Consider the following 22,032-nt stretch of genomic DNA (forward strand, 5'->3'; position numbering starts at 1 on the left):
ATTCAAGAGCCGAGGTTGATAAAAAGGACCTTACTATTACAGCCTTCTTTAAGATCATATAAACCTTCATTGATGACACTGAAAAGACAAAGAAATTGCTCAGATATGGGAAAAACAAGACAAACAACCTGAGAAAGAAGAACAAAAGTCACATACATGAGTCCACAAGCAGCACTGATAAAAGAAGAAAATAAAATCGTTTGATTTTGAAAATCAAAAGCAGACACCATGGGAATGTAATCATCATTTAAAACGTGTTTTTTTTATACTTGCAACTGTGACAGGAGAGACACAGCAAGTACAGAAATGAAGGTCAAAATAGCTCCGTCACTTAAAGTGCTCAACCCATTAAATTACCCTCCCAGGCCGGTTATTACCCCCCCTCTTTATACCAGTCAACGTCGAGTGCAACACACACTCCATAGAGATGTACACACATCTGACATTTAACAGGATGTGGAATGACATTTCATCTTCAACTGTAGTGTTTACACCTGGCTGCTTAAAGAAATGTTTTTTTCCTCATCACATGAAATCACACAGTAATTAAATCATTTTTTTGCTTAAGAAGAAAGAAAAAAAGTGTCGTATACAACAGTCCAACCGATGTGATATAATCTCAGTTGCAAGACATTTGGCTGTTATGCAAACTCTTCCTCTGGCAATAATCATTCACAATGAAACAGAAAATATAAAAACCATAAGACAATCTCAGACAGGAATCTGTAGTGGTCATCTGAATTTCACAAACTAAACATCAATACTCTGTTAATGCTTCACTGTGTACAGTATTTACACCCATTTTGAAAAAAAAAAAAAAAGGAAAACTGCTTGTACGAGCAGATGACCGTTATTGCAGCAAGGCGTTTGGTAGCTTATGGCGGAAGGCTATCAAGTTCATATTCCAAAAAAACACAACGATTATGTCTCTATCACAGTTTTGACTTCATGATCCAGCGCTGTCAGAGGTACAGAAGGAAACAAGGAAGCTGTTGGAGGATGTGACACTGATGAAGTGTTTTCACTTTTCTTCAAGTCCGACTTACAAAAAGGTCGCTTTGACCAAAAAGGAAAAGAAGAAAGGTGTATTGTTTTTTACAACGTGATATTAAAATCTTCTCAGGACAGCGTTAGTATCGCCTGGAGGAAAATATTCACTCTGAAGGATTCTGTAATTACCCGAGCTGCCGAGGCCGGGTAACATCGACTCCTCATTGCTGGTCCTGAAAACAACGCGGCCATGTTGACCGACTCATCACATGAGCCGTCACCAAGGCCGATTAATGACAAAGCAAGCTTTCTCCACCAAAAGGCAGACTAACGGAAAAAACACAAACTTTTTAAACGTACATGTCTGACAGATTGTCATTTGTGAAAACGCACCGTGTCTGACGCACACAGACACCGACAAACAAGCAGCAAGGCTTCGAAGGCCTGTGGAGAAACAACGTTCGTCCTGAAAATGTTTTTGTACTCTGAACACTGATTTTTAAACACACACACACACACAGACACACACACACACACACACACACCGTGTTATGATCAAGTTGAACTTGTACCGTTTCATTTGGTCACAATATAGCATTCACTGATAAAGTCCAGCACCTTGAGAACCATGAGGTTTCTTTTTTCACAGAAAACAAACACAAAAAAAAAAAAAAAAAGTAAAAACTGAATCTCAGTCTGTGATGACTGAAAATAAAAAAAAACGGAGCTTGTAGAAATGAATGCGTCATGTCGTCTCTGTAGAAAATAAATAGATTCAACTGGAGGCACTGGGGTAGTTCAATGTCTCTGAAAGCTTTCCAGATTGTCAGCTCGGCGAGATCCACAGTCGCCACCTTGGGAGACAAATTAAAAAAAAAAAATAGTGTATACTTTAACATGGATGTGTTAAAAGAACATAAATATGTACAGATTTCTAAAAGTACAGATGTTTCACCTTTAACTTTAACAATGGACAGGGATCTAATTTGACTTAAAAGATTACACATGCAGGGTATTAAGATAGCTTATTCTGTCTATAAGATGCAAAATTTCATATTTGACTCCATTAAAATCAACAAAATAAAGAATTAATTATTTCACAATCATAATTCTAATGATTTATATTATATTTAGTAGAGAAGTCTGAGAAAAGATGAACATTCTGGCCCTGCCATCATATAATTAAGCTAAAATGCCAAACATTCACCAGTTCCAGCTTCTCCGTTGTGTGTATTTGCTGTGTTTCTCTTTTTCCAGCATTATAAGTTGAATATCTTTGGGTTATGACCTTGTGATGTGAGGTTTTAGTATTTTTTTATACTGTAAATATTATACACTTAATTGTTTACCTGAAATAAACAATAAAACGTTTAATCACTAATGAAGAAACCGTCAGATGCAGACTTCCATACACTTGCTTTTGCATCCGGTCCTCCATCAGACACAACACAGCCAGCAGACAGGCTTAAGTCTGTCCTAAATTGCACTGCTTTCATTCCCCACCAACTCCTCTATTTGAAACCACATGCTGAGTTAAAAATCTCTCTCTCTGCCCTCCTGGCAATTACTCTGTGGGTTTGGGAGGCAGCTGAGAAAAGCTTGACTAAACCTATGAATAGTGAACAGGCGGGCGTCTTCACCGACTTCTCTGACTTTGTGAAGTGGGTGGCCAATCTCGCATCTAAAATATTTACACAAAGTCTTTCCTGTCCTGCTTGTCTTCTGTCCTTATTACTCACCGCCACGTCCAAACAGCCGGACAAATACTGGACAGACGTTCAAAGAGAAACAACTGAGGGAAAGCAGGCGTAGAGATCCTGGGTTTCATCAACTGCTGCAAAATCTTAGCGACGTTTGGAATGCAAATCTACCAAAAATGTAGTTTTGTGAAGCGGGGTTAAACTATTTTTGGCCATTTGGGGGCAGCAGAACAAGCTGGAAGCAAAATACTTACACTATAAAGTTGCTGTAGTGAAGCAGTATTGGCAAATTTACCAGACCTTTAGTAAAATTAGCATTCATTTAGAGTTTAGAAATGTTATATATATATATATATATATATATATATATATATATATATATATATATATTTTTTTTTTTTTTTAAATGCAGTTATTATTATTTTATTTTATTTTAATACAGAAGATGGCAGTGATGTAAAAAGATAAAATCTGTCAAGATGTTTTTAAAGAGAAGATTGTGTGTAACCCTCAATTTGCTCTGAGATTAGATAGATAGATTAAAATATATATATATTAGAAGTGCTTACACTTAACATACTATTATTTCGGTCTCATTTGAAACAAGATTTGAAATTCAAAGATTCATTTTTAACATTTTATTACTTTTTTTTTTTTTTTACTTTGGGAATTTATAATAGTTTTTTTTCCACGGGTAAGATTCAAACAGCCCCATTGTTTTATGTATCTCCACACACTCACACACTCTCTCACACACTCACAATAACATGCGGATAAAGGAACAGACAGGTCAAGGACGGACTGAGTCATCGCTTACTTTGTTTGACTACCGGATTCACGAACAGAAGCTTCCTTCATTAGGGGAGACGGTGTGGAGAGGAATAAGGCTTTCACACTGCTCACTGTCTTCTGGCAATCTGGGGGCATCGGGAAGCGGCCGTCAATCATCATCACAGTCATCATCTTGACAACCGTCATTATTATAATCATCCCTCACCAAACGGGAACACACATTCACAGAAGGATGGAGAGCATATTTAACTGCAGCGGAGAGCACAGTCAGCCGAGCGTGCACATCTGATTACAGACTTAACTTAGCGAGGCCGCGAGCTACAAATTGAGTCTATTGTCCTTGTGAGAATGTCAGAGAAGAAAGACTTAAGTGTGTGTGTCAGCGTTAAGGTCAATTCATTTTTAATAGTTCACGCACCACAATATAATGAAATAACAACCGACTTTCTATTTAAACCTTTAAACGCTTTAGTGGACTTGAAAGCCTTTTGGAGAGAGTTTCCCCATTTTGTCACAAACTCACTGAACCCATGCAGTGTGTGTGTGTGTGTGTGTGTGTGTGTGTGTGTGTGTGTGTGTGTGTGTGTGTGTGTGTGTGTGTGTGTGTGTGTGTGTGTAAATAATGTTTTTAAAGGATGGAATTCATGGAAGCAGAATCTCCACCCATTAAAAAGGGACAACTTGCCACGTTTTATATGGATAGATCCGTGTGAAGTCAATTGAAGCAATTAATTCTTCAGTGTGCTCTATAATAACTCACAAAGCGGAGCTTTTCCTGTGTCGGATGTGCCTTCATGCACCAGGATGTGTGTGTAAGAGTGTGTGAGAGAGAGAACACAACCTCATTCTCTATCAAACTATCAAAAAACAAACAGGTTGTTGCCAGTCGTGATCATCGGAGCACCCAGCTGAGCACCAAACAGTCTCTTTCCACAGCAGCCACGTCGACATGTCATTGCAGGGTAAACACGAGTGGCAACACCTGTGTTTACCCTGCAATGACATGTTAAAATTGCTGCTGTGGAAAAACGGCCTGTACTGCTGCCAGAGATGGAACTGCATTTGCTTTTTTTTTTAAGAGGCATCTGTGTTTTGCTCACTCCTCGTCTTCTCAGATTTTTTTGGGACGATTTGGCATAAATAGAATATTTTTTGATGACAAAATCTAAAATCCTCAGACTTTCAACCAACCAAAAAATCGTAAAAATAGTCCTTGCTTGTGAAACTTTCCCAGAAATGTTACTGTTTTATTTAAAGGTTTTGAAATGTATAAGGTCTCTGAAGGTGCTTTTTTATATACTGAAACCAATAACTGCCTGAAGGGCAAGAAACCTAAACTGAAAACGAACCAGACTGACTGTGTGATTTGAAAATGACCCTCAGTAAAGTATAAAAGGCTTGTCACGAGTGCTGCGCCTCCTGTAATGCAGAATCAAACACTGTATACCTCTGAATGCGATGTTTCCTGCAAATGAAGACGTAAACTCTCCTCAGCCCCACCAGGACGGGGTCCCAGTTGTTGTAGTGGCATAAGAGAGCGGCGATGAAGAAGGAGAGGAAGACGGGGACGGCCCCGGCAAAAAACAGCCACGAGAAGCGTACCTACCCACACATACATGGAGGACGGTCACCATTACTGTCATGACTGGACTTCAGATCATTAGATTCATTTATAAACATGTTCAAACGTGACCACTCATTTAACCCCCCGTTTAACTTGTTTGTTTAAAAGTATGCACAGTAAACAATGAACAAAGTGAACATTAACCAGATTTTTCTTCAGACTGACTCTCTTCAACCAATTGTTGAGCATTATCTTGGATCGTATTTCAAACTCTGACTCTGTTTTTGAAGTACCCGCGGGGCGAAACGTACCTTCTGCATGCAGATATCTGCCATAATGGAGAGCGGGATGGTGAGGCTCAACGCCAGAGTCCCGATTAGAGACGATGTGAGGAAACAGCCCCTGTGGAGGGAGAGCAGCATCGCCAGTCACACTGAATTCTTTAAACTGATTACTCACTCGGCCGACGGCATCAAAATGCCCATCTACGAAATGCAGATCGCGGCGGTGGTGGTGGTGGTTTGGTGCCAGAATGTGCATGTGAATAAATCAGGAGTCAGGTGCTCACCAGAGCCAGAGGAACTCTGAGAGAACGGTTCCGATGAGACCGTTGATGAGGATGTACGTCCACACCAGCTGGCTGGGAAGCTCAAAGGCCTCGAAGCCTGTGTAGTGAAGCAGGAGGAAGCCGGGCCACAGCAGCAGGAGGTTGAACAGACCAACAAACCCTGAGAGACACAGAAGCTCCAGCTTAGACGGCTCCAAAGACGCCTTCAGTGGTGAAAACTTCTTGGTGTAAAAATAGTTTTACAGCGTAGTATGTTTTACATAAATGGGGTTGCTTATATTGTTAATGTAGCTTGAAAACAGATAGGCGGAGCATTTGCTTACCAAAGAACATGGGGAAATCAAGCTTATCCTCCCGGTCCACTCGTCTCTTGATCATCACGATGTAAACCGCGTACAGCACCGCCCCCGCCAGCGACCACAAAGAGCCTTCATGTAGACGCCGATTACATTTGAAAAGAAGGTTTAAAACTACATCAATTCAACACCGTTAGACAAAAGAAGAAAAAAAAACACTTGGCTGTTACCTATGACGCCTTTCCCATCAGGGCTGTCCATGCTGGAGAAACTGACGAGCGTGACGCCTCCCATGCTGAAGAAGAAGAGAAACAACGTGAAATGAAACAGGTAAACGGGTATATTTTGGATGAAAGCCGCTTGGCGTCGGAGGAGCCTTCCACTCAGTGATATGCAGACTCCACTGCAGCTTTTAAGCACCCCATCTCTTCTACAAGATGGCCTTACAATGTTTTCTTTCAACACTTTCAAATCAACCCTTACCTCAGAGCCACAGCTAACAGTTTGGACAAGGTGAAGCGGTCGCTGCTGTTGCTGGGAAATATGCCTGCCAAGATGAGCGTGAACAGGCCTAAAGAGAGGAGAAGGTCAAAGGAAGAGAGGCGAATCAATACCTAACCAACACACAATTTCCATTAAATCAGCTGAGGTGCAACAGTTTCAAGTCTTATTTTACATATTGTCATGACATTTCACACAGATAGGAAGAGTCACCTGAGGTGGAAGACAGGATGTTGACGATGGCCACCTGCGTGTCAGACAGGGCTTCCTGATAGGACAGGTTAGCCAGGAACCACTGGGAGACAAACAGAAGCAGTGATGTGACATTTTCTACACCACTGCAGTAAGTACTTTCTAATTCACCAGATAAAGCCCGCTTTGGCAGACCGTCTGAAGTTTTAATTCCACACCTGTTCAATCTCGGAGGCTTCTGGTAGATTGTTAGACAAAAGTCCCAGTTCAGAGGCAAATCAGCATCGCCATCGGCGCTCGCACATCGGCGCTCGAGTGCCGTGTGTTCAAAGAGGTGAGCTGACAGGCTTTGCTTTTGCATCGCTGACGCAGGACTGATATCTAGCATGCTAAATATCTGTCGGGGAGTCCGTCAGGGAGCTAAAGCTTATAAATGTGACACACAACGGTCACCACATCTGGGATACCTCCTGGTGAAAGATCTGCTCGTAGTGAGCCCTTGTCAGACTTGTGTAGTGTGAAATGCTTAATGGTGACCCCATGGCTTCGGGTTTAAAGCCTCCAACGGAGAATCACAATGTCACGGGTTCATATGTGACCTTTGCTGCATCTCACACTCCTGTCGGCTAAATAAAATATGTAACCCCTTGTGTACTTTGACAACCATGTTCCTGTAAATAAGAGTATAATTCCCATAATTGTTATGGTGCTTTAAGATTTCCCAGAAGTTCTTGATTGTGCTCAGATAGGATGATTAACAAATAAAAAGCAAACCATGACTTAAAGGCTCAATGATTTCCAGTTGCAGGTCAATAACCGTGGCGTTCTGCACACTTGCCACTGTACAAACATCAGCAAAACACATTTCTCGCCACCGAGCAAATAACGCAACAAGAAAAACATTGTTACTGTGCAGCAAAGTAAGGCTGTTCCTCACCACAAAGCAGAAGAAGAAGCTGATTTTGGCCACATCAGTGATGGTTAGCTTGCCTACGGTGCGTAGCATAGCCTCGTGGTCCTTGGCAGCGGGGTAGGACATGCGGGAGAGTTTGGCCTCCAAGGCTTGAGTCGAGGGCAGCTGACGCACCTCCATGATATTACTAAAACGCACCCGCTGCTTTTTGGAAGCTGCTGGGAGGCACAAATGGAGAGAGGACTGAATAGATGGAGGCATTTTATTTAAATGCCCCAAATGTACAAAAAATAAATGTAATTTTTAAAACACTTTTTTTAGATTCTATATTTGAAGCAGGACCATCTTATTAATTCATTACACAAACTATCACACTTCAGGTGCTAATGCCTGACTGGGCTGAACACAAGTCAGTCATTTTAAACGCAGGTGCCAAACATATCTTAATGAATACGGGAAATACAAACAACAGAGAGCAGAGAATCCTTAATAGACTGTCTCTGAGCCTTTACTGTGTCACTTTGGACTCTGGAGGAACATTATCTTTCATTATCTGTCGGCCGCAGCTCATCTGAACTGCATGGAAAAGCAAAAAGATCACACGATTTCTCCATTGCTCTGCAAAATAAAGCCCAGACAAAAGGAGAGCGAAATCCTTTTGTTCAAACTATTGTTCTTATTATGATGATATGTGAAAGAAGAGAGAAAACTGAGTTTGAGGATCACCGAAGAGGTCAGACAGAAGTTTCTCTCGTTAAATATTATCGTCCATTTATTTCATATTGGCTCGAAACAATGATTTGATCCATTTCCATAGCTCACCACTGCCCTCTGTTGTTGAAATGTTACTTTTCAATACTGAAAAAATACATTGATGGAGGTTCTTAATCACATATCCGTCGAAATGTAAGCACTCAAGCACACTCCTGTGGTCTCGGACAAACAGACAACATCAACTATGTACTCACAAGATTCACTGTCTCCGATTAAACAGTGCGAGTGCTCTGCAGGTACGTCCTGAAACTTCACTGGAACGTACAGCGGTTCACTCTGCGTACGAGTGACAGAGAAAGTCAGACATCTACAGCTGAAAGTTACACCTGCAGCACCTTCAACTAGTTTGAGTCCTAACTCTCTCTGCGATTAAACTACGTACCAAACAGTTGTTCACGGTGGTGTCGGTGGTGCAGGGTGCAAAGTAGGCCTCAGCATCAGCAAACTGCAGAGACACCCAATTCAAACCATCAACTTACAGAAAGATTTATCAGTAGTTTCATTCACAGTGCAATGGTGGGATCTTTTAGGCCAATACAAAATGTGATAAATGGATAAAGAAGCTCAGCGCTCTCGACGGACAGATGTTTAAAAAAGGTTCCATGATTACTACGAGGTTTTCCAACTTCCTGCTTCTGCTGCAGATGTAGCTAAGAAAACTACAGTCCGTCGTGGCTGATAATAAAGATGTTAAAAGGCATGGTTTCTGATTCTGTTTAATTGAGGTTGTGAAATGCAAATGCCTTAAATGTTTGGAGAGAAAAAAACAACTTTTAAACATACTTCCCCCCCCCCCATGTGGTGAGAGTGTGCTTTAACTACTTACAAACGCAGAGTGCCGCCGTTTCAGAGTGCCGGTGCACTGCTGCCTCCAGGGCCGCCACAGCAGGAAGCCCAGCAAATAGAGTACAAACATGGAGGTCTTGGTGAATGTGCTAAAGAAGGGTTTGTTGTACTCCTGTCGCTTGAAAATGTACTGCAGGGAGAATCAACAGAAGGAAGCGGTTAGGATAAGAGCTTTTATTGGTTGACGAACATGTTGCAAAGTAGTTTTCCCTCTCAGGCACTCGTGTTTGTTTGCTGTTGCTTTTCAAGTCTGTCAAGTTAAACCGTTTTTTCCTGAGAGCCTAAGGGATTAACAAATTATATTTACTTAATACAATGTGACAACTCATACTTTCACTACATTTCAGAAGGAATCATTTTACTTCCCCCCCACAGTTGATGTATCTGATGGCTGTAGTTGCTGTTGTTTCTTTGTTCGGTTGTTCTTTTAGACATTTTTTTACTTTGAGAAGCTGTATGTTTGATAGTTTCCTTTCATCTTGCATTTCTAGCTGCTTACAACCTTTTATGCTGCTCACCCAGCCGTCTTTTGTTGCATTTAAGGTGGTAATGTTTGACACTGTGATGTGGCTTACAGTTTTGCTATCAAGCATACATGTTAATTAAGCATTTTAGTCATTAGAGGACCTAGAATGTTTAATACTTGCACGTTAACTCATCCTGATTGAGCACTTTACTACTAATATTGGATTTAGAATATATATAATATAGTACTGTAGTATTGATATTTATTAATTAATTGATTTTGAGAACTTTAATAACCACTTTTTGTGAGAGAGAAGGGCAACGTTAACGCCGTACATTAAGGCACAACAAAATTAAAACACAAATATATCAAATGCACACCCTTGTCTGTCGATTCTTCATCATCTCATGCACTCTAGTTACCGAGTACATCCGTGCCCCCCTCTCTCATTTCTGTACAGTTGTGTCACCTCGTACTGCGACCCACCTTAAGGCAACAGGTGTGTGAAAACTGACTTACCGAGGTTAGCTCAGAGGAGGCTACCCAGATGACATCCACCAGCAGGAGTATCACCACGCCCAGGGCCATCCGCCTTCGCTGGGCCGCAGAGCTACCCTGAGAGCTCATCCGGTTCATGATGAACACCCACTCCATCGGGACACTGACAAAGACGCACACGGATGACAAAATGTGAAGTTACAAGATATTCAGAAACTGAACAAAGCATTTATAATTAATTAATGAGTTAATGCAACAGAATTCTAGATTCTAACAAGAATACAACAATATCAGTAAGCTCAGAGTCGCAAACCCTATTAAAAAAAACACCTTTTAATATGTAATGTTGAAGAAATGACATTTTTTGCAGCATTTTCAAATCAATTTTGAGATAATTAATCAACAGGAAAATAATCTGCATCTATTTTGATACATTTTTCAGCACAACTTCTTCATTTGCTGCGTTTTCTGTCTTTTATATTATTGCAATTTAACAGAAAGGGGCATTTGAAGAAATTGTGATGGTCGTCATAGTTTACAGCAACAGCAGTACAAGTATAGTTACTTATAAACAACTTTTTCACACTGAAATACACACCTGTTTTACCAGCAAAATGTACACACTAAAAGTTTCCCACTCAGATGTCGACTCGGATTCAACCAGAGGACTCAACAAAAACCTGCACAAAAAAAGAAAAGTTACATTTTGTTTTTTTAAACCAATAACAAATGTATCTTCTAAGCAAAAACACGAATAAAAACGCTATCAGTGACAGTTAACTCTAAAGCAAACCAAATACCTACAATACTTACAATATTTCCGACCTCACTTTAGTGAAATAAGATTAACGTTACAGAAGTAAGCTAGCTGTTGAGTCCCTGCTAGCGAGATGCCAGCTGTGGGAGTGTCATAGTAAACAAACTTACAGTAACTGCACGTAGCTACACACTGTAAGAGTTAGCCTAGCAAACTGTCTATTTTACCGTTAGTGAGCGGGAAACGTAGGCTCAGCTGTGTTGGTGAAACCCAAAAGTTCTCGTAGTCAGACGAGTTCTTCACCCCCGTGAAAGCTAGCGAACCCCGCTTACAAGCTAGCTAACCCTTAGTAACGTTAGCTAGTAACTGGTTTACAGGCTGGAAGTCAACCAGCAATGCCATATGTTTGTGTTTCAATGCGACGTTGACGGGAGTTAGTTTAGCCCTGCAAAAAAAAAAAAAAAGTTGCGCAGTAAAAGCGTTTGCAAGTGACATCGCCGTGCTACGTTCAATCGTTTATCAATATCCGATAACTAACGAGCTAAGCGCTAACGAGCTGGCGTCATTAGCTGTCAAATGCGTAATTAAAGTGGTCTTTTTTACCTGTATGCGTCATTTAGTTTGCGTCATGGTGTATCCGTCACGTCATCTGCGGCTGAAATAGCGACTAAAAAACACAGTTTTCACCATAAAACTCTTGACAGTCCAAAAGGTTGTAAACATTAGCACACCCTCCCTCTTCGCTATCAGGTGACATCACTTATGTGCTTGCAAAGACTTCTGGGATATGAAGTCTTAACGTCAATATTGTCATCATACAATTCTTCGATTGAAACATATTTTACCACTTATTTCAGTGATAATACAACAATAATAATAATAATAATAATAATAATAATAATAATAATAATAATAATAATAATAATAATAATAATAATAATAATATAGATATTAATATTATTAATCCTTATCACATTATATCTAGTTTTATCCTTGCCAAAACATCCTTTCAATTATATTGTCTATGTAAAATCTCAAATGAAATAATTTTAATTAAGTTGTCAATGCAACACTAAATGAAAAATGTTCTCTTTCTTATGAATTGTAATACACAAATATTTGGCTGATATACTCTGTACTCATTGTTCCATACAACGATTTTCTACTTTAGTCATTTTAAATGTATGTACTGAAAACTTGAATTTCAACTACAACATAAAAAACAAATGCAGCCCATAGTCATTTTTAATTTCTTTAAAATTTGAATATTGTTTTTCCATCTTCTGAATAAAAACGTTTAGTTTTGTGTTAACACTAGATATCTAGTGTATCTGTCTGCGGTGCTGATCAGTAGTTTGTGACAAAACAGAACAAAACACTTGAGAAATTATTCCACTCACGGCATATGTAGGCTTTATGAAGACATATGTTACTAATTAATACATGCTAAAAAAGTGTATTGTAACACCATATACGACCAGCAGGGGGCGCTGCTTCTGTGCCGCGCGCTCAACCAACAGTAGAAGAAGAGCAATGAAACATGGCGGCTTCCCTTAACGGAGCGTAATTATTGAAGCTATTGAATATAATAGTACAACACTATTAAATCTGTCGCGTTTAATTACTTTGCAAGGACGAAGTAAATAGTCTGTGCTGTGAACGTAAGTAACACATATCTGTCATTAAATGGTTAAAAACAGCTATCCCGGTTAGCAGCAATGTTAGCTTGCGGCTAGCGCGCTGGCTAAGAACAAATCCATTTGGAGTTAAAGCCTTGTAATGGATTGTATATATATTGCATTTTTATTATTTCATTTTGTGCAATTGAGTCGATTGTTATGATCAGGATGTGTAGCAACGCTAACCATTGCTAACGCAGCCTGAACGTCATTGTGATTAATCTCGGCGGAGTATGACGTATCATCAAAAATCTTCCTTATTCATATGTGTTACACAGGTTGCGGTGCTTTAATCGGATTTGATGAAGACCATGTTGTCCACATAGTGAGTGAAGCAGAGCAGCATCATGGACTTTACTTCGGAGGAGGGGGAAACTCCTCCTGTTCCTCATGTCGTCGATATGACCACCAGTGAAAGGGTAAGCTGTTTACATCCCACTGATGCATTATGTCCACACAACGGGGCTTTCTGTTCATATAATAGTGGCACTGGGTAATGATATCTGATACGATGACTGTTTAGAGATGAACCTATCAGGGACGAGTGACAACAGTTCAGAAATATCAAGCAGTAGGTTGCATTAAATAAATTAGCAACACAAACACTGTAGTATCCGTGAAGGTGGTGATGTCTGGAGCTGCTGATTAACCTCATTTAGATTCTGTCTGTTAGGTTGAACTGATTGAAATATTTCCCCCTTACACGTGGTACTATTTCTTACACTCTTACATCTGTTTTGCACATAAACATTGCCCATTGCCTTGAATAGTGTGGAAAGTGTGGCAGGTTTTAAGATGATTAAGTACATGGAAACGATCACAATTCATCTCAGCAATTGGAGTTTTTGTTTGGGGTGCAGCCCAGACATCTATTTCCATTTAACGTGTAGTCATGTAGTGATTTTCAAGGTTCATTCAGTTCCCTTTTCTGTTTCAGGTGGTGGATCTGCTGAATCAGGCAGCCCTGATACCCGCAGACGAAAAGCTGACCGTGCTCAAACAGGTTTGTAATCTGTATACCAAATTCATGTTTTTTGTCTTGTTATTTAGTTTGTTGTTTGTTCTATGGTTGGCTGGTGGTTTCATTTGACATTGTCGTGTTGTAAATGTTTGTGTCTTGTTGTCTTCAGGTCCAGGAGCTCATCATTAACAAGGATCCCTCTCTGCTTGACAATTTCTTGGATGTAAGTAAACTTGAATGCAACAGTTAATCAGTTTAAAATGGCACATTGTTTAATAGAGCAACATCAACATGGTAGTAAACTAAAACGTTGATTCATAATTCTTCTTCCATTTTCCTGTCCATCCTGTAGGAGTTGATCGCTTTTCAGACTGACAAGTCTATCGAAGTGAGAAAATTCGTTATTGGCTTCATAGAGGAAGCAAGGTGAGATATTAGCCAGACACGTCTTCCAGGCTGATGGCTATACATTTTACATTAATGAAAGAAAGTCTTGCAGTTTTCTAATAAATAAATCTCTTCTATGTTTTTCCAGTAAAAGGGACAATGAGCTCCTTCTCAGACTGATCGCCAATCTGAACATGTTGCTGAAGGATGAAAGTGTGAACGTGGTGAAGAAAGCCATCCTCACACTCACACAACTGTACAAAGTTTCTCTGCAGGTAAATACGGGTGTTAATGATGAAGTATTCTCATTAACAGATTTCGGTGAGATTGGTGGATCTGATGTAGTCTGTTTTTTCATGGGAATATAAAACAACATCAAGTTAATGCTACCAAATTCTGTTGCGTTTTCAAACCCTTTGCTGTCGTCTCTCCCTTGCCAGTGGTTGGTGCGATCTAAAGCCGTATCAGAGAGGCAGGAGGCATGCTGGGATCTGGTCACACAGATGAAAGGGGATGTTCTGACACTGCTGGACTCTGAAAATGACGGTGTTCGCACTCACGCTATCAAGTTCACCGAATCATTAATCATCACTCTGTCACCACGGACGTCGGACTCGGACGTTCCCAAGCGACAAGAGGGTGACATCAGCCTGGACAAAGTTCCCAGAGATCACTCGTACATCCGCTACGGTACAGATATTAGAATTCTGCTCTGTGGACATTATGTGTTAACATGTTTTTGTCCAATCCTTTTAAAGCTAATATTTTAGAACGGATATCTTGATGTTGTTGCAATCAACAGATGTTTTGTGCGAGGAGGGGAAAACTGCCCTTGAGAAGCTGCTGAAGTTCATGGTCCATCCGGCCATTTCCAGCATTAACCTCACCACCACACTTGGCTCCCTGGCCACTATCGCCCGCCAGAGGCCAATGTTCATGTCGGAGGTGGTGCAGGCATATGAGACATTGCATGGTAAGTGCTTCAAAGCCAGTGTCATGCTCCATGTCATGGTGTTGATACAAATCACCCTTTGTGTTTTTCTTTAATAATCTTTGTGCTCGATGCAATACTGTCATTGTATTGTACATCATATAATATTAAACACTATTTTTACTGTGTACTCGAACCTTTGCAGCAAACCTGCCTCCCACTCTGGCCAAGTCTCAGGTGAGCAGCGTGCGAAAGAATCTGAAGCTGCACTTGGTGGCGGTCCTCAAGCATCCCTGCAGCCTGGAGTTCCAGGGACAGATTGGCACTCTGCTGCTGGACCTGGGAATGCCCCAGAATGAAATAACACGCTCAACTCCTGCACCGCGCGAGCAGCGCAAAAGGCCTCGCCATGAGGAATACACGGAGGGGAAAAAGGTCAAGATGGGTGAGTAGCAGTCACATACGGCATATCTGTCAGGGTGATCCAATCTTGTAGGACATCAACTTCTGCGGGTTGATTGTTAACTATTATGTTTTCTGTTTGTTAACTTGCGTTCAGAACAAGCCCTGATTGAAGACGATGAGGACAAAGAGGAACCGGTCCCTCTCTCAGTCCCTAAACCAGCTGCTGTTCCAGTAGCACAGTCTGCCATTGACCTCACAGCTGAGTTCCTGCACCCACTGCTCTCCCCGGAGAACGTAGCCAACCTTGTGAGCAGCACAGACCTTTTTTTTTCTGTTTTATCTGCAACCTTTAAGCCCGACTGTGCAACAGTTGAGCTTATATCTCTGTCTGGTTGCTTAGGTGCTCATCAGCATGGTCTATCTGCCCGATGTCATGCCTGCATCCTTCCAAGCCACATACACGCCTGTCGAGTCCGCAGGCACTGATGCTCAAATTAAACATCTGGCCAGGTTGATGGCCACGCAGATGACTGCAGCTGGGATTGGTCCAGGTTAGTGACAGAAACGTCCAGCACCAGAAGGCTTAAACATTTTGTTTTGATCAGGAAAAGTTTGATATTTCTGAAACAAAGGCTTATTTGCTTTCTTAAAGATATTACATTATTATTATTACTAAAATATCCTGCCTCAGTGTAAACATCTGTCAAAACTGAGTACATTTAAAGGAATCTTGCCCAAAATGTTCATGTTAAGTGTTAAAGGGAGTTGAAGTTGGGTTGTATGAGGTGCTTATCCTTACTCAGTGTATTACTTACAGTAGATGGCGGTCGGCATGCCCCGAGTTTGGAGAAGGCTGTGTTTTTTTACTTTTAATATTTGTGTATACTGTGTATTGTTTGCACTATTATTTACAAAAACTATCTTAGGACTTGAGCAGTGCAAAGCCAGAGAAGACGATGCAGCCAAAGGCGAAGCCAACGACGAGGACTCTATTGCTAAAGACCTGCTCATCAAACGCAAAGTTCCAGCTGTGATGGTGGGACAAGCCATCTCTGTTGTGGGGGGTTATGAAAAAGAAAAAGAAAAGGCTCAAGAAGCTCCCGCCGCCACCGTCAAGAGGCTTCCTGAACCCATCCTTCCTACGGGACAAACTAAGTGAGTCCTCACTCGAACACAAAGATGGCATAGGAAGTATTGTTATGTGTCTTTTCTGTAAATCATGCTTATCACCCCTGCATGATTTTGTTCCGTTACAGATTGGCAGGGCCGAGTGGGAGGAAGAAAGTGTTTCGGTTGTCGGATGTCGTCCAGCCTTTATCGGACACCGAGCTTGAAAAGTTAACCTCTAAAGCGGTCCGACGCATCCTGCATTCAGAGAAGACGATCGCTCAAAGTGGCATGTCCCATGTTAGTGATCGCCTCATTGTTGTTTTGTTATTTTGGATTCGCACTCATTGACCACCAAACATAACCACGGCAAATGTGTCCGGCAGGTCAGAGTGAAGCTCCTCTCCAAGCTGGTGACGCAGTTTGAAGGGATGATGAAAGAAGATGTGCTGGAGTTTATTCTGGACGACATCAGGACGAGGAGCGACCTGGCCTTTTCTCTCCTCTACCAAGAGTACAACACCTACCTCAGCCAGCTGCCATCTGGGCTGCTGGACAGCTACGACCACTGTCTCTACACTCTGCTGTCGGGCCTGCAGGAGAAACCCGAGCAGAGAGACGGGTGAGACAAATTAATCAGCATCCTCACGTTTGCAGTTGTTTTTTTCCTCTCTTACTTAAAGGTGCAATGTGTAATTTTCTGCCCATATGCTCCAAATAAATACATAGAGGACAGCATGTTACCTCTACTATTAGGTCCATACAAGCTCTAAATGTACAGTTATCATAGTCATCAAGGGTTTTTACACATTCTGTCTTTTCCAGACTTTTCACCAAGCTGGTGCTGGAGGCTCCCATTATAACAGAATCGGCGTTGGAAGTGATCCGACGTTACTGCGAGGACGAGGTAAGTGACACGATGAAGGCACAGGTTCCCCCTGAGAGCAAGCTTCCCTGTGTGTCCACTCAACTGTTTGTTCCGACCTTTGTTTCAGTCTCGGGTGTATTTGGGCATGACGACCCTGAAGGAGCTTATCGTGAAACGACCCTCGAGGCAGTTTCAGTATCTGCATGTGCTTCTGGATCTCAGCTCACATGAAAAAGAGAAGGTGATGACATATCTCCCCCCTTTTCTTGTGTAACTCACTCTCATAATTTGCTCGGCTGACTTTCCTTCTGGCGTGTTTTTCAGGTGCGGACCACTGCCTTGGCTTTTCTCAAGCGCATGTATGAGAAAGACCAGCTCAGGGACTACATTGAGAAGTTTGCCCTGAACTACATGCAGCTCCTGGTCCATCCCAACCCTCCATCTCTGCTCTTTGGGGCTGACAAAGACACAGGTTGGGAATACATTTAATATGATAGTACCTTGCTCGTGGCTGTCACACAAAGCAACCTCAGGGTCTGTGAGCAGATTACTTTGCATCGCGTAGTCAGCTTTATCATCCTTTACTAAAATGTTATTAAAGTAACCATTTAGATTCCCAATATGTGATCATCAGTTTATCCAAATAACACCTATTTAACCTGACGTTTGTGATGAGCTGCTGGCTGTGTGAGACCAGCTGGTCAGTATACAGAAAGCACATGTTGGCAGTGTTTTTGTAATTACTCTCACTGCCAGAAGGGGTAGACACAGGTCCACACTGTGTGCTTAACAATGGGGTATTAAAAAGGTATCAGACGGACAGAAAAGACAGGTTGGTGTCATATGTTTTTCTAGATAACTAATATTTATAGATTAATTAAGTTACGTTCAAACCAGAAGTGGAAGAAATGGGTGGGGCTGCATAAGGTGAATAGAAAATGATATTATGGTAAATGAAACGTTCCCTGCCGGACAAAGGACTACATGGTAGTAACTTCTCTGTTCTTAGTCCACGACCTTAACCTCAGTGTTTGTTTGTTGAGACAGAGGTGGCCGCCCCGTGGACTGAAGAGACGGTGAGACAATGTCTGTTCCTCTACCTGTCCCTGCTGCCTCTAAACCACCGACTGGTCCACGAGTTGGCCTCCGTCTACACCGAGGCCATCGCTGACATCAAGCGTAGCGTCCTTCGAGCAATAGAGCAGCCCGTAAGTCACGCTTCAATGTCGGCGTCTTTTCCTTCCTAACAAACTTGCTCCTAAATGATGAAACACTGACATTTAAACTCGAGTGACTCTAAATAATTAACAGTATTAAATGACAAGAACCCAAAAACCACAGTTCTGAGTAAATGGAGAAGGTCATCTGATAGCCGGCGGTTATGCATGCCGGGGAAACCCAAGAATGACAAAGTCAGCTGAGGGCAAAGTTTGGACTATTTGACAATATGTTTATCTATTTCTTCACATGTTTTTAACTGTTTTGACCACAAGAGAAGGTAACCTTGAGCGAGCCGTACACAGTGCACCTTCCTCGCTGTGTTGATTGGCATCTTCCTCTGAGGGAAATAACTAAATCAAGCAACGCTCCCCTTGAGTTGTGTTCTTTCTGAATGGTATTGACATGAAGTTTTTTTTCCACCCTTGGTGTAGATCCGTGGGATGGGCATGAACTCCCCTGAGCTGCTGCTCTTGGTTGAAAACTGTCCTAAAGGGGCTGAGACTTTGGTTACCCGCTGTCTGCACATTTTGACGGATAAAGGTAAAACAAATCAACCCAAAATGCTGCCTAACACGGAGCATCAGCACAATAGAAAAAACAGATGTGTAAATCCTCCTCTCCTCCCTTCAGTGCCTCCATCTCCAGAGCTGGTGGAGAGAGTGCGAGACCTTTACCACAAACGAGTGCCGGATGTTCGCTTCCTAATTCCAGTCATAAACGGCCTGGAAAAGGTTAAGTTCTGCAACTCATCCACATATTCTGAATGTCACACAGTTCACAGAATCAAAGAGCCAACAACATCAGCGCATCCTGGTTATCTCGCCACCTCTCACTTAACATTTTGTTAATTTCTCTCGTATAGAACGAAGTCATCCAGGCTCTCCCCAAGCTGATCAAACTCAACCCAATTGTAGTGAAGGAGGTGTTCAACCGTCTCTTGGGCACTCAGCACAGTAAGAGTCATTTATTTCTTCCGTCATGCTACCTTATTTCCAACTTTTCCCTTTACATAAGAACCCTGCTCACACATTTACACGTGGTGACAACAGACAACGTTTCCCTGCCAAGTATTCCTGTTTTTGTTGCACAACGGTTGATGCACTTCCTTATGCAGTCTCCTCTCCCCTTGTTTGTTATTATATAAGCGACTCTGATGTGTTATCACTGTTGTGTATTGTCTTCCAGGTGAGGGAAGTTCATCCGTGTCCCCTCTCACCCCTGGAGACCTGCTGATTGCCTTACATAACATCGACTCGACCAAATGTGACATGAAGTCTATCATAAAAGGTCAGCGTTCTGTTCACTGATGAAGCCTTCAAGCTAAAACCTCCAAACATGAAGTGTATTTAATGTTTGTCACTGTCTCTGGTGGTAATAATGTATTCAGGTTAGCCCCGAAAGGAACTTGGGAATAAGTTTTAGATATTTTGTTGTGCGTGCTGTGACAGCTGGCAATGAAAATGTTCTGTCTGTCCTACAGCTACCAACCTGTGCTTCGGGGAGAAGAACGTGTACACGTCGGAGGTTTTGGCGGTGGTGATGCAACAGCTGATGGAGCAGAGTCCCCTCCCCATGCTGCTCATGCGTACCGTCATCCAGTCCCTCACCATGTATCCACGACTGGGAGGTTTCGTCATGAACATCTTGTCCCGCCTCATCGTCAAGCAGGTCGGCACCAAACTCCGGCCACGTTTTCACGGTTTCTACAGTCACTGATGTCCCGGATGATCTTCCTCTTAACTTGTTTGTTTTTCCTGTAGGTGTGGAAGTATCCCAAGGTGTGGGAGGGATTTGTGAAGTGCTGCCAGAGGACGAAGCCTCAGTCGTACAGCGTGCTGCTCCAGCTGCCGGCCACACAACTGACGAGCGTGTTTGAACGCTGCCCAGAGATGAGAGAGCCTCTTCTACAACATGTCCTCTCCTTCACACCTCATCAGGTCAGAGCCACGCAAACGCTGAACCTCCTTGAAAATTGTGGAAATAAATTATGCTTATCTTGGGATTTCTTTATGTAACAACTGCCTCCGTTTCATTTTGCAACAGCAAGCTCACATACCTGCCTCCATCATGTTGGTCCTGGAAGCAAATAAAAAACCAGAGCCGGAACCAAAGCCTGTGGAGCCTGTCATGGAGGAAGAGGTAACGGATAAGGATATAAACATCATTCATATGGCTTGCATAGTTTTTCTTCAGTGTAACCTGTTCAGCCAGTTCTGACCTAATGTCTTGTTTATAGTCATTTTTTATCAATTTACTTTTAACCGTCTCACAAGTTGCTGTAATATCCCCCCCTCTTTTATCTCACAGATGGAACCAGCTCCTGCCCCGATCGAAGAAAGGGCTCCCACTCCCACGGCACAGGAAGAGCCAGAGATGCCAGAGATGCCAAATCAGCAACACCCAGCCATCATAACAGAGGAGGAAGAACAAATGGAGCATGAAGAGTCTGCTCCAGTGATACAGGAGGAACATGTAGACACAGTTTCCCAGGTAAGACAACATTACAAAAAAAAATGCAGATTGAATAAAGAAGACCAATTAGATTTTTCCATCTGTACCCCAATGTTAAGCCAGAATATCCACATTAATTACAAAAAACATTTGAAGTCTAAAGTTCTGTTTATTCAATAGGTTGCTGCTACTAAAAATAAAGTTTTCTAACATGCATTCATTCATCATCGTGTTACAATCAAATAATATTTAGGGATGCCAAATATATACATTTTTTTAGCCTTTCAGCCTCAAGAGTTTTAAGTGTTTTTTATATATTTATGTGTACCTTAATCAGAAAAAAATACTCTATGCTGCCCTAAATTATTAGTGACGTTAATGTGATGAAGAATGGAGTATCCTTAATTTTCACTATCCACCCAAAAAAAACTGGAGCTGAATAAGTTTTGCCCTGAAACAAATTGTTGGTTCTCTATAGGAGGAGTTGACAAGAGCAGAGGAGACGCCATCATCTGAACCAGAACCAGCTGAGGAACCGATGGAAGAGTCTCAACCTGAACCTTCAGACCCCCAGGAGCCTGTAAACGATGTCGAGGCTGACGTCACAGAACCTGAGGCAGGAAGTGACCACGAAAATGTAGAATGACTGCTCAAAATAAATGCACAGTATACATTTTCTCCTTTGCAAACATCCAGACAAACATATTTTTTCATGATTTCTTGTCGAGACAAAGCTCTTTGTTCCTTTCGTATTTGTAGAAAAGCGTATGATGCGTTCATGTGATGAGTTTGAAAATAAATCGACAAAATGCTAGTTTGCTGTCTGTTTCAATTCTTTTTACTCTGCTACTTCAACATGGCTCAGTATGAATATGGCAATATAATTAACAGAAAGTGACTATATATGTATTTGTTATGGTGCAAAAACAAATACTAGACATCCTCAAGATATGGGAGTGTGTATGAAGTTTGCAGCAAGAGAAGAAAAATGTAGTGTTAAGCAAAAGAAAAAAAGTTTTTAAATGACTTGGAGCTCCATTATCAACTGAATGTGTTTAATTTATTTATTCATATTTTATAAAGTTAATTTATGCAGCCTACCGATATGCCTGAAACCATTATATTTCTCGTCTATATATATATTTTTTACCACCAATCAATATTT

General features: G+C 41.6%; 2 protein-coding genes across 3 annotated transcripts; one reads left to right on the forward strand and one right to left on the reverse strand.

Moving 5' to 3' along the window:
• Nucleotides 1-1,088: 1,088 nt before the first annotated feature.
• Nucleotides 1,089-11,601, reverse strand: LOC311021969 (solute carrier family 35 member F5-like). 2 transcript variants are annotated; one of them, XM_084022924.1, is made up of 16 exons: nt 11,461-11,601; nt 10,699-10,780; nt 10,122-10,263; nt 9,117-9,266; nt 8,673-8,735; nt 8,485-8,566; nt 7,541-7,731; nt 6,625-6,706; nt 6,394-6,481; nt 6,141-6,205; nt 5,938-6,042; nt 5,615-5,774; nt 5,358-5,448; nt 4,930-5,084; nt 3,508-3,607; nt 1,089-1,844 (listed from the first exon to the last, which is right to left on the reverse strand). In XM_084022924.1, exons 3-15 carry the CDS (start codon nt 10,254-10,256, stop codon nt 3,526-3,528), a joined length of 1,449 nt encoding a protein of 482 aa, XP_083879050.1. In that variant the 5' UTR covers nt 10,257-10,263; nt 10,699-10,780; nt 11,461-11,601; the 3' UTR covers nt 1,089-1,844; nt 3,508-3,525. The 2 variants fall into 2 exon arrangements, with proteins under 2 accessions (XP_083879050.1, XP_083879049.1); XM_084022923.1 differs by having other exon boundaries at nt 7,541-7,734.
• Nucleotides 11,602-12,380: 779 nt separating this feature from the next.
• sympk (symplekin) lies at nt 12,381-21,680 on the forward strand. Its single transcript, XM_084023562.1, has 27 exons — nt 12,381-12,518; nt 12,815-12,955; nt 13,474-13,539; nt 13,667-13,720; nt 13,850-13,923; nt 14,033-14,159; nt 14,325-14,574; nt 14,687-14,857; nt 15,021-15,260; nt 15,375-15,526; nt 15,621-15,771; nt 16,147-16,375; nt 16,477-16,627; nt 16,714-16,949; nt 17,153-17,234; nt 17,323-17,436; nt 17,520-17,667; nt 18,243-18,403; nt 18,848-18,956; nt 19,047-19,147; nt 19,279-19,369; nt 19,602-19,703; nt 19,897-20,084; nt 20,177-20,353; nt 20,460-20,555; nt 20,724-20,906; nt 21,346-21,680. The coding sequence occupies exons 2-27, from the start codon at nt 12,884-12,886 to the stop codon at nt 21,511-21,513; spliced, it is 3,693 nt and encodes a 1,230-aa protein (XP_083879688.1). The 5' UTR covers nt 12,381-12,518; nt 12,815-12,883; the 3' UTR covers nt 21,514-21,680.
• The last annotated feature ends 352 nt before the right edge of the window (nt 21,681-22,032 follow it).

Source organism: Eutrigla gurnardus (assembly GCF_963514095.1).
Source record: "Eutrigla gurnardus genome assembly, chromosome: 12".
Taxonomy (NCBI): Eukaryota; Metazoa; Chordata; class Actinopteri; order Perciformes; family Triglidae; genus Eutrigla; species Eutrigla gurnardus.

Excerpts from the sequence above, each read along its gene's own strand:
- LOC311021969 (XM_084022923.1), bottom strand. The coding sequence starts at position 10,256 with ATGGAGTGGGTGTTCATCATGAACCGGATGAGCTCTCAGGGTAGCTCT. Across the intron at positions 6,043-6,140 it reads TGATGGGAAAGGCGTCATAG|GCTCTTTGTGGTCGCTGGCG; the intron begins GTAACAGCCAAG and ends GTCTACATGAAG. Across the intron at positions 5,449-5,614 it reads TCAGAGTTCCTCTGGCTCTG|GGGCTGTTTCCTCACATCGT; the intron begins GTGAGCACCTGA and ends CTCCCTCCACAG.
- sympk (XM_084023562.1), top strand. The coding sequence starts at position 12,884 with ATGGACTTTACTTCGGAGGAGGGGGAAACTCCTCCTGTTCCTCATGTC. Across the intron at positions 17,235-17,322 it reads GACGTTACTGCGAGGACGAG|TCTCGGGTGTATTTGGGCAT; the intron begins GTAAGTGACACG and ends CCTTTGTTTCAG. Across the intron at positions 20,556-20,723 it reads AGCCTGTCATGGAGGAAGAG|ATGGAACCAGCTCCTGCCCC; the intron begins GTAACGGATAAG and ends TTTATCTCACAG.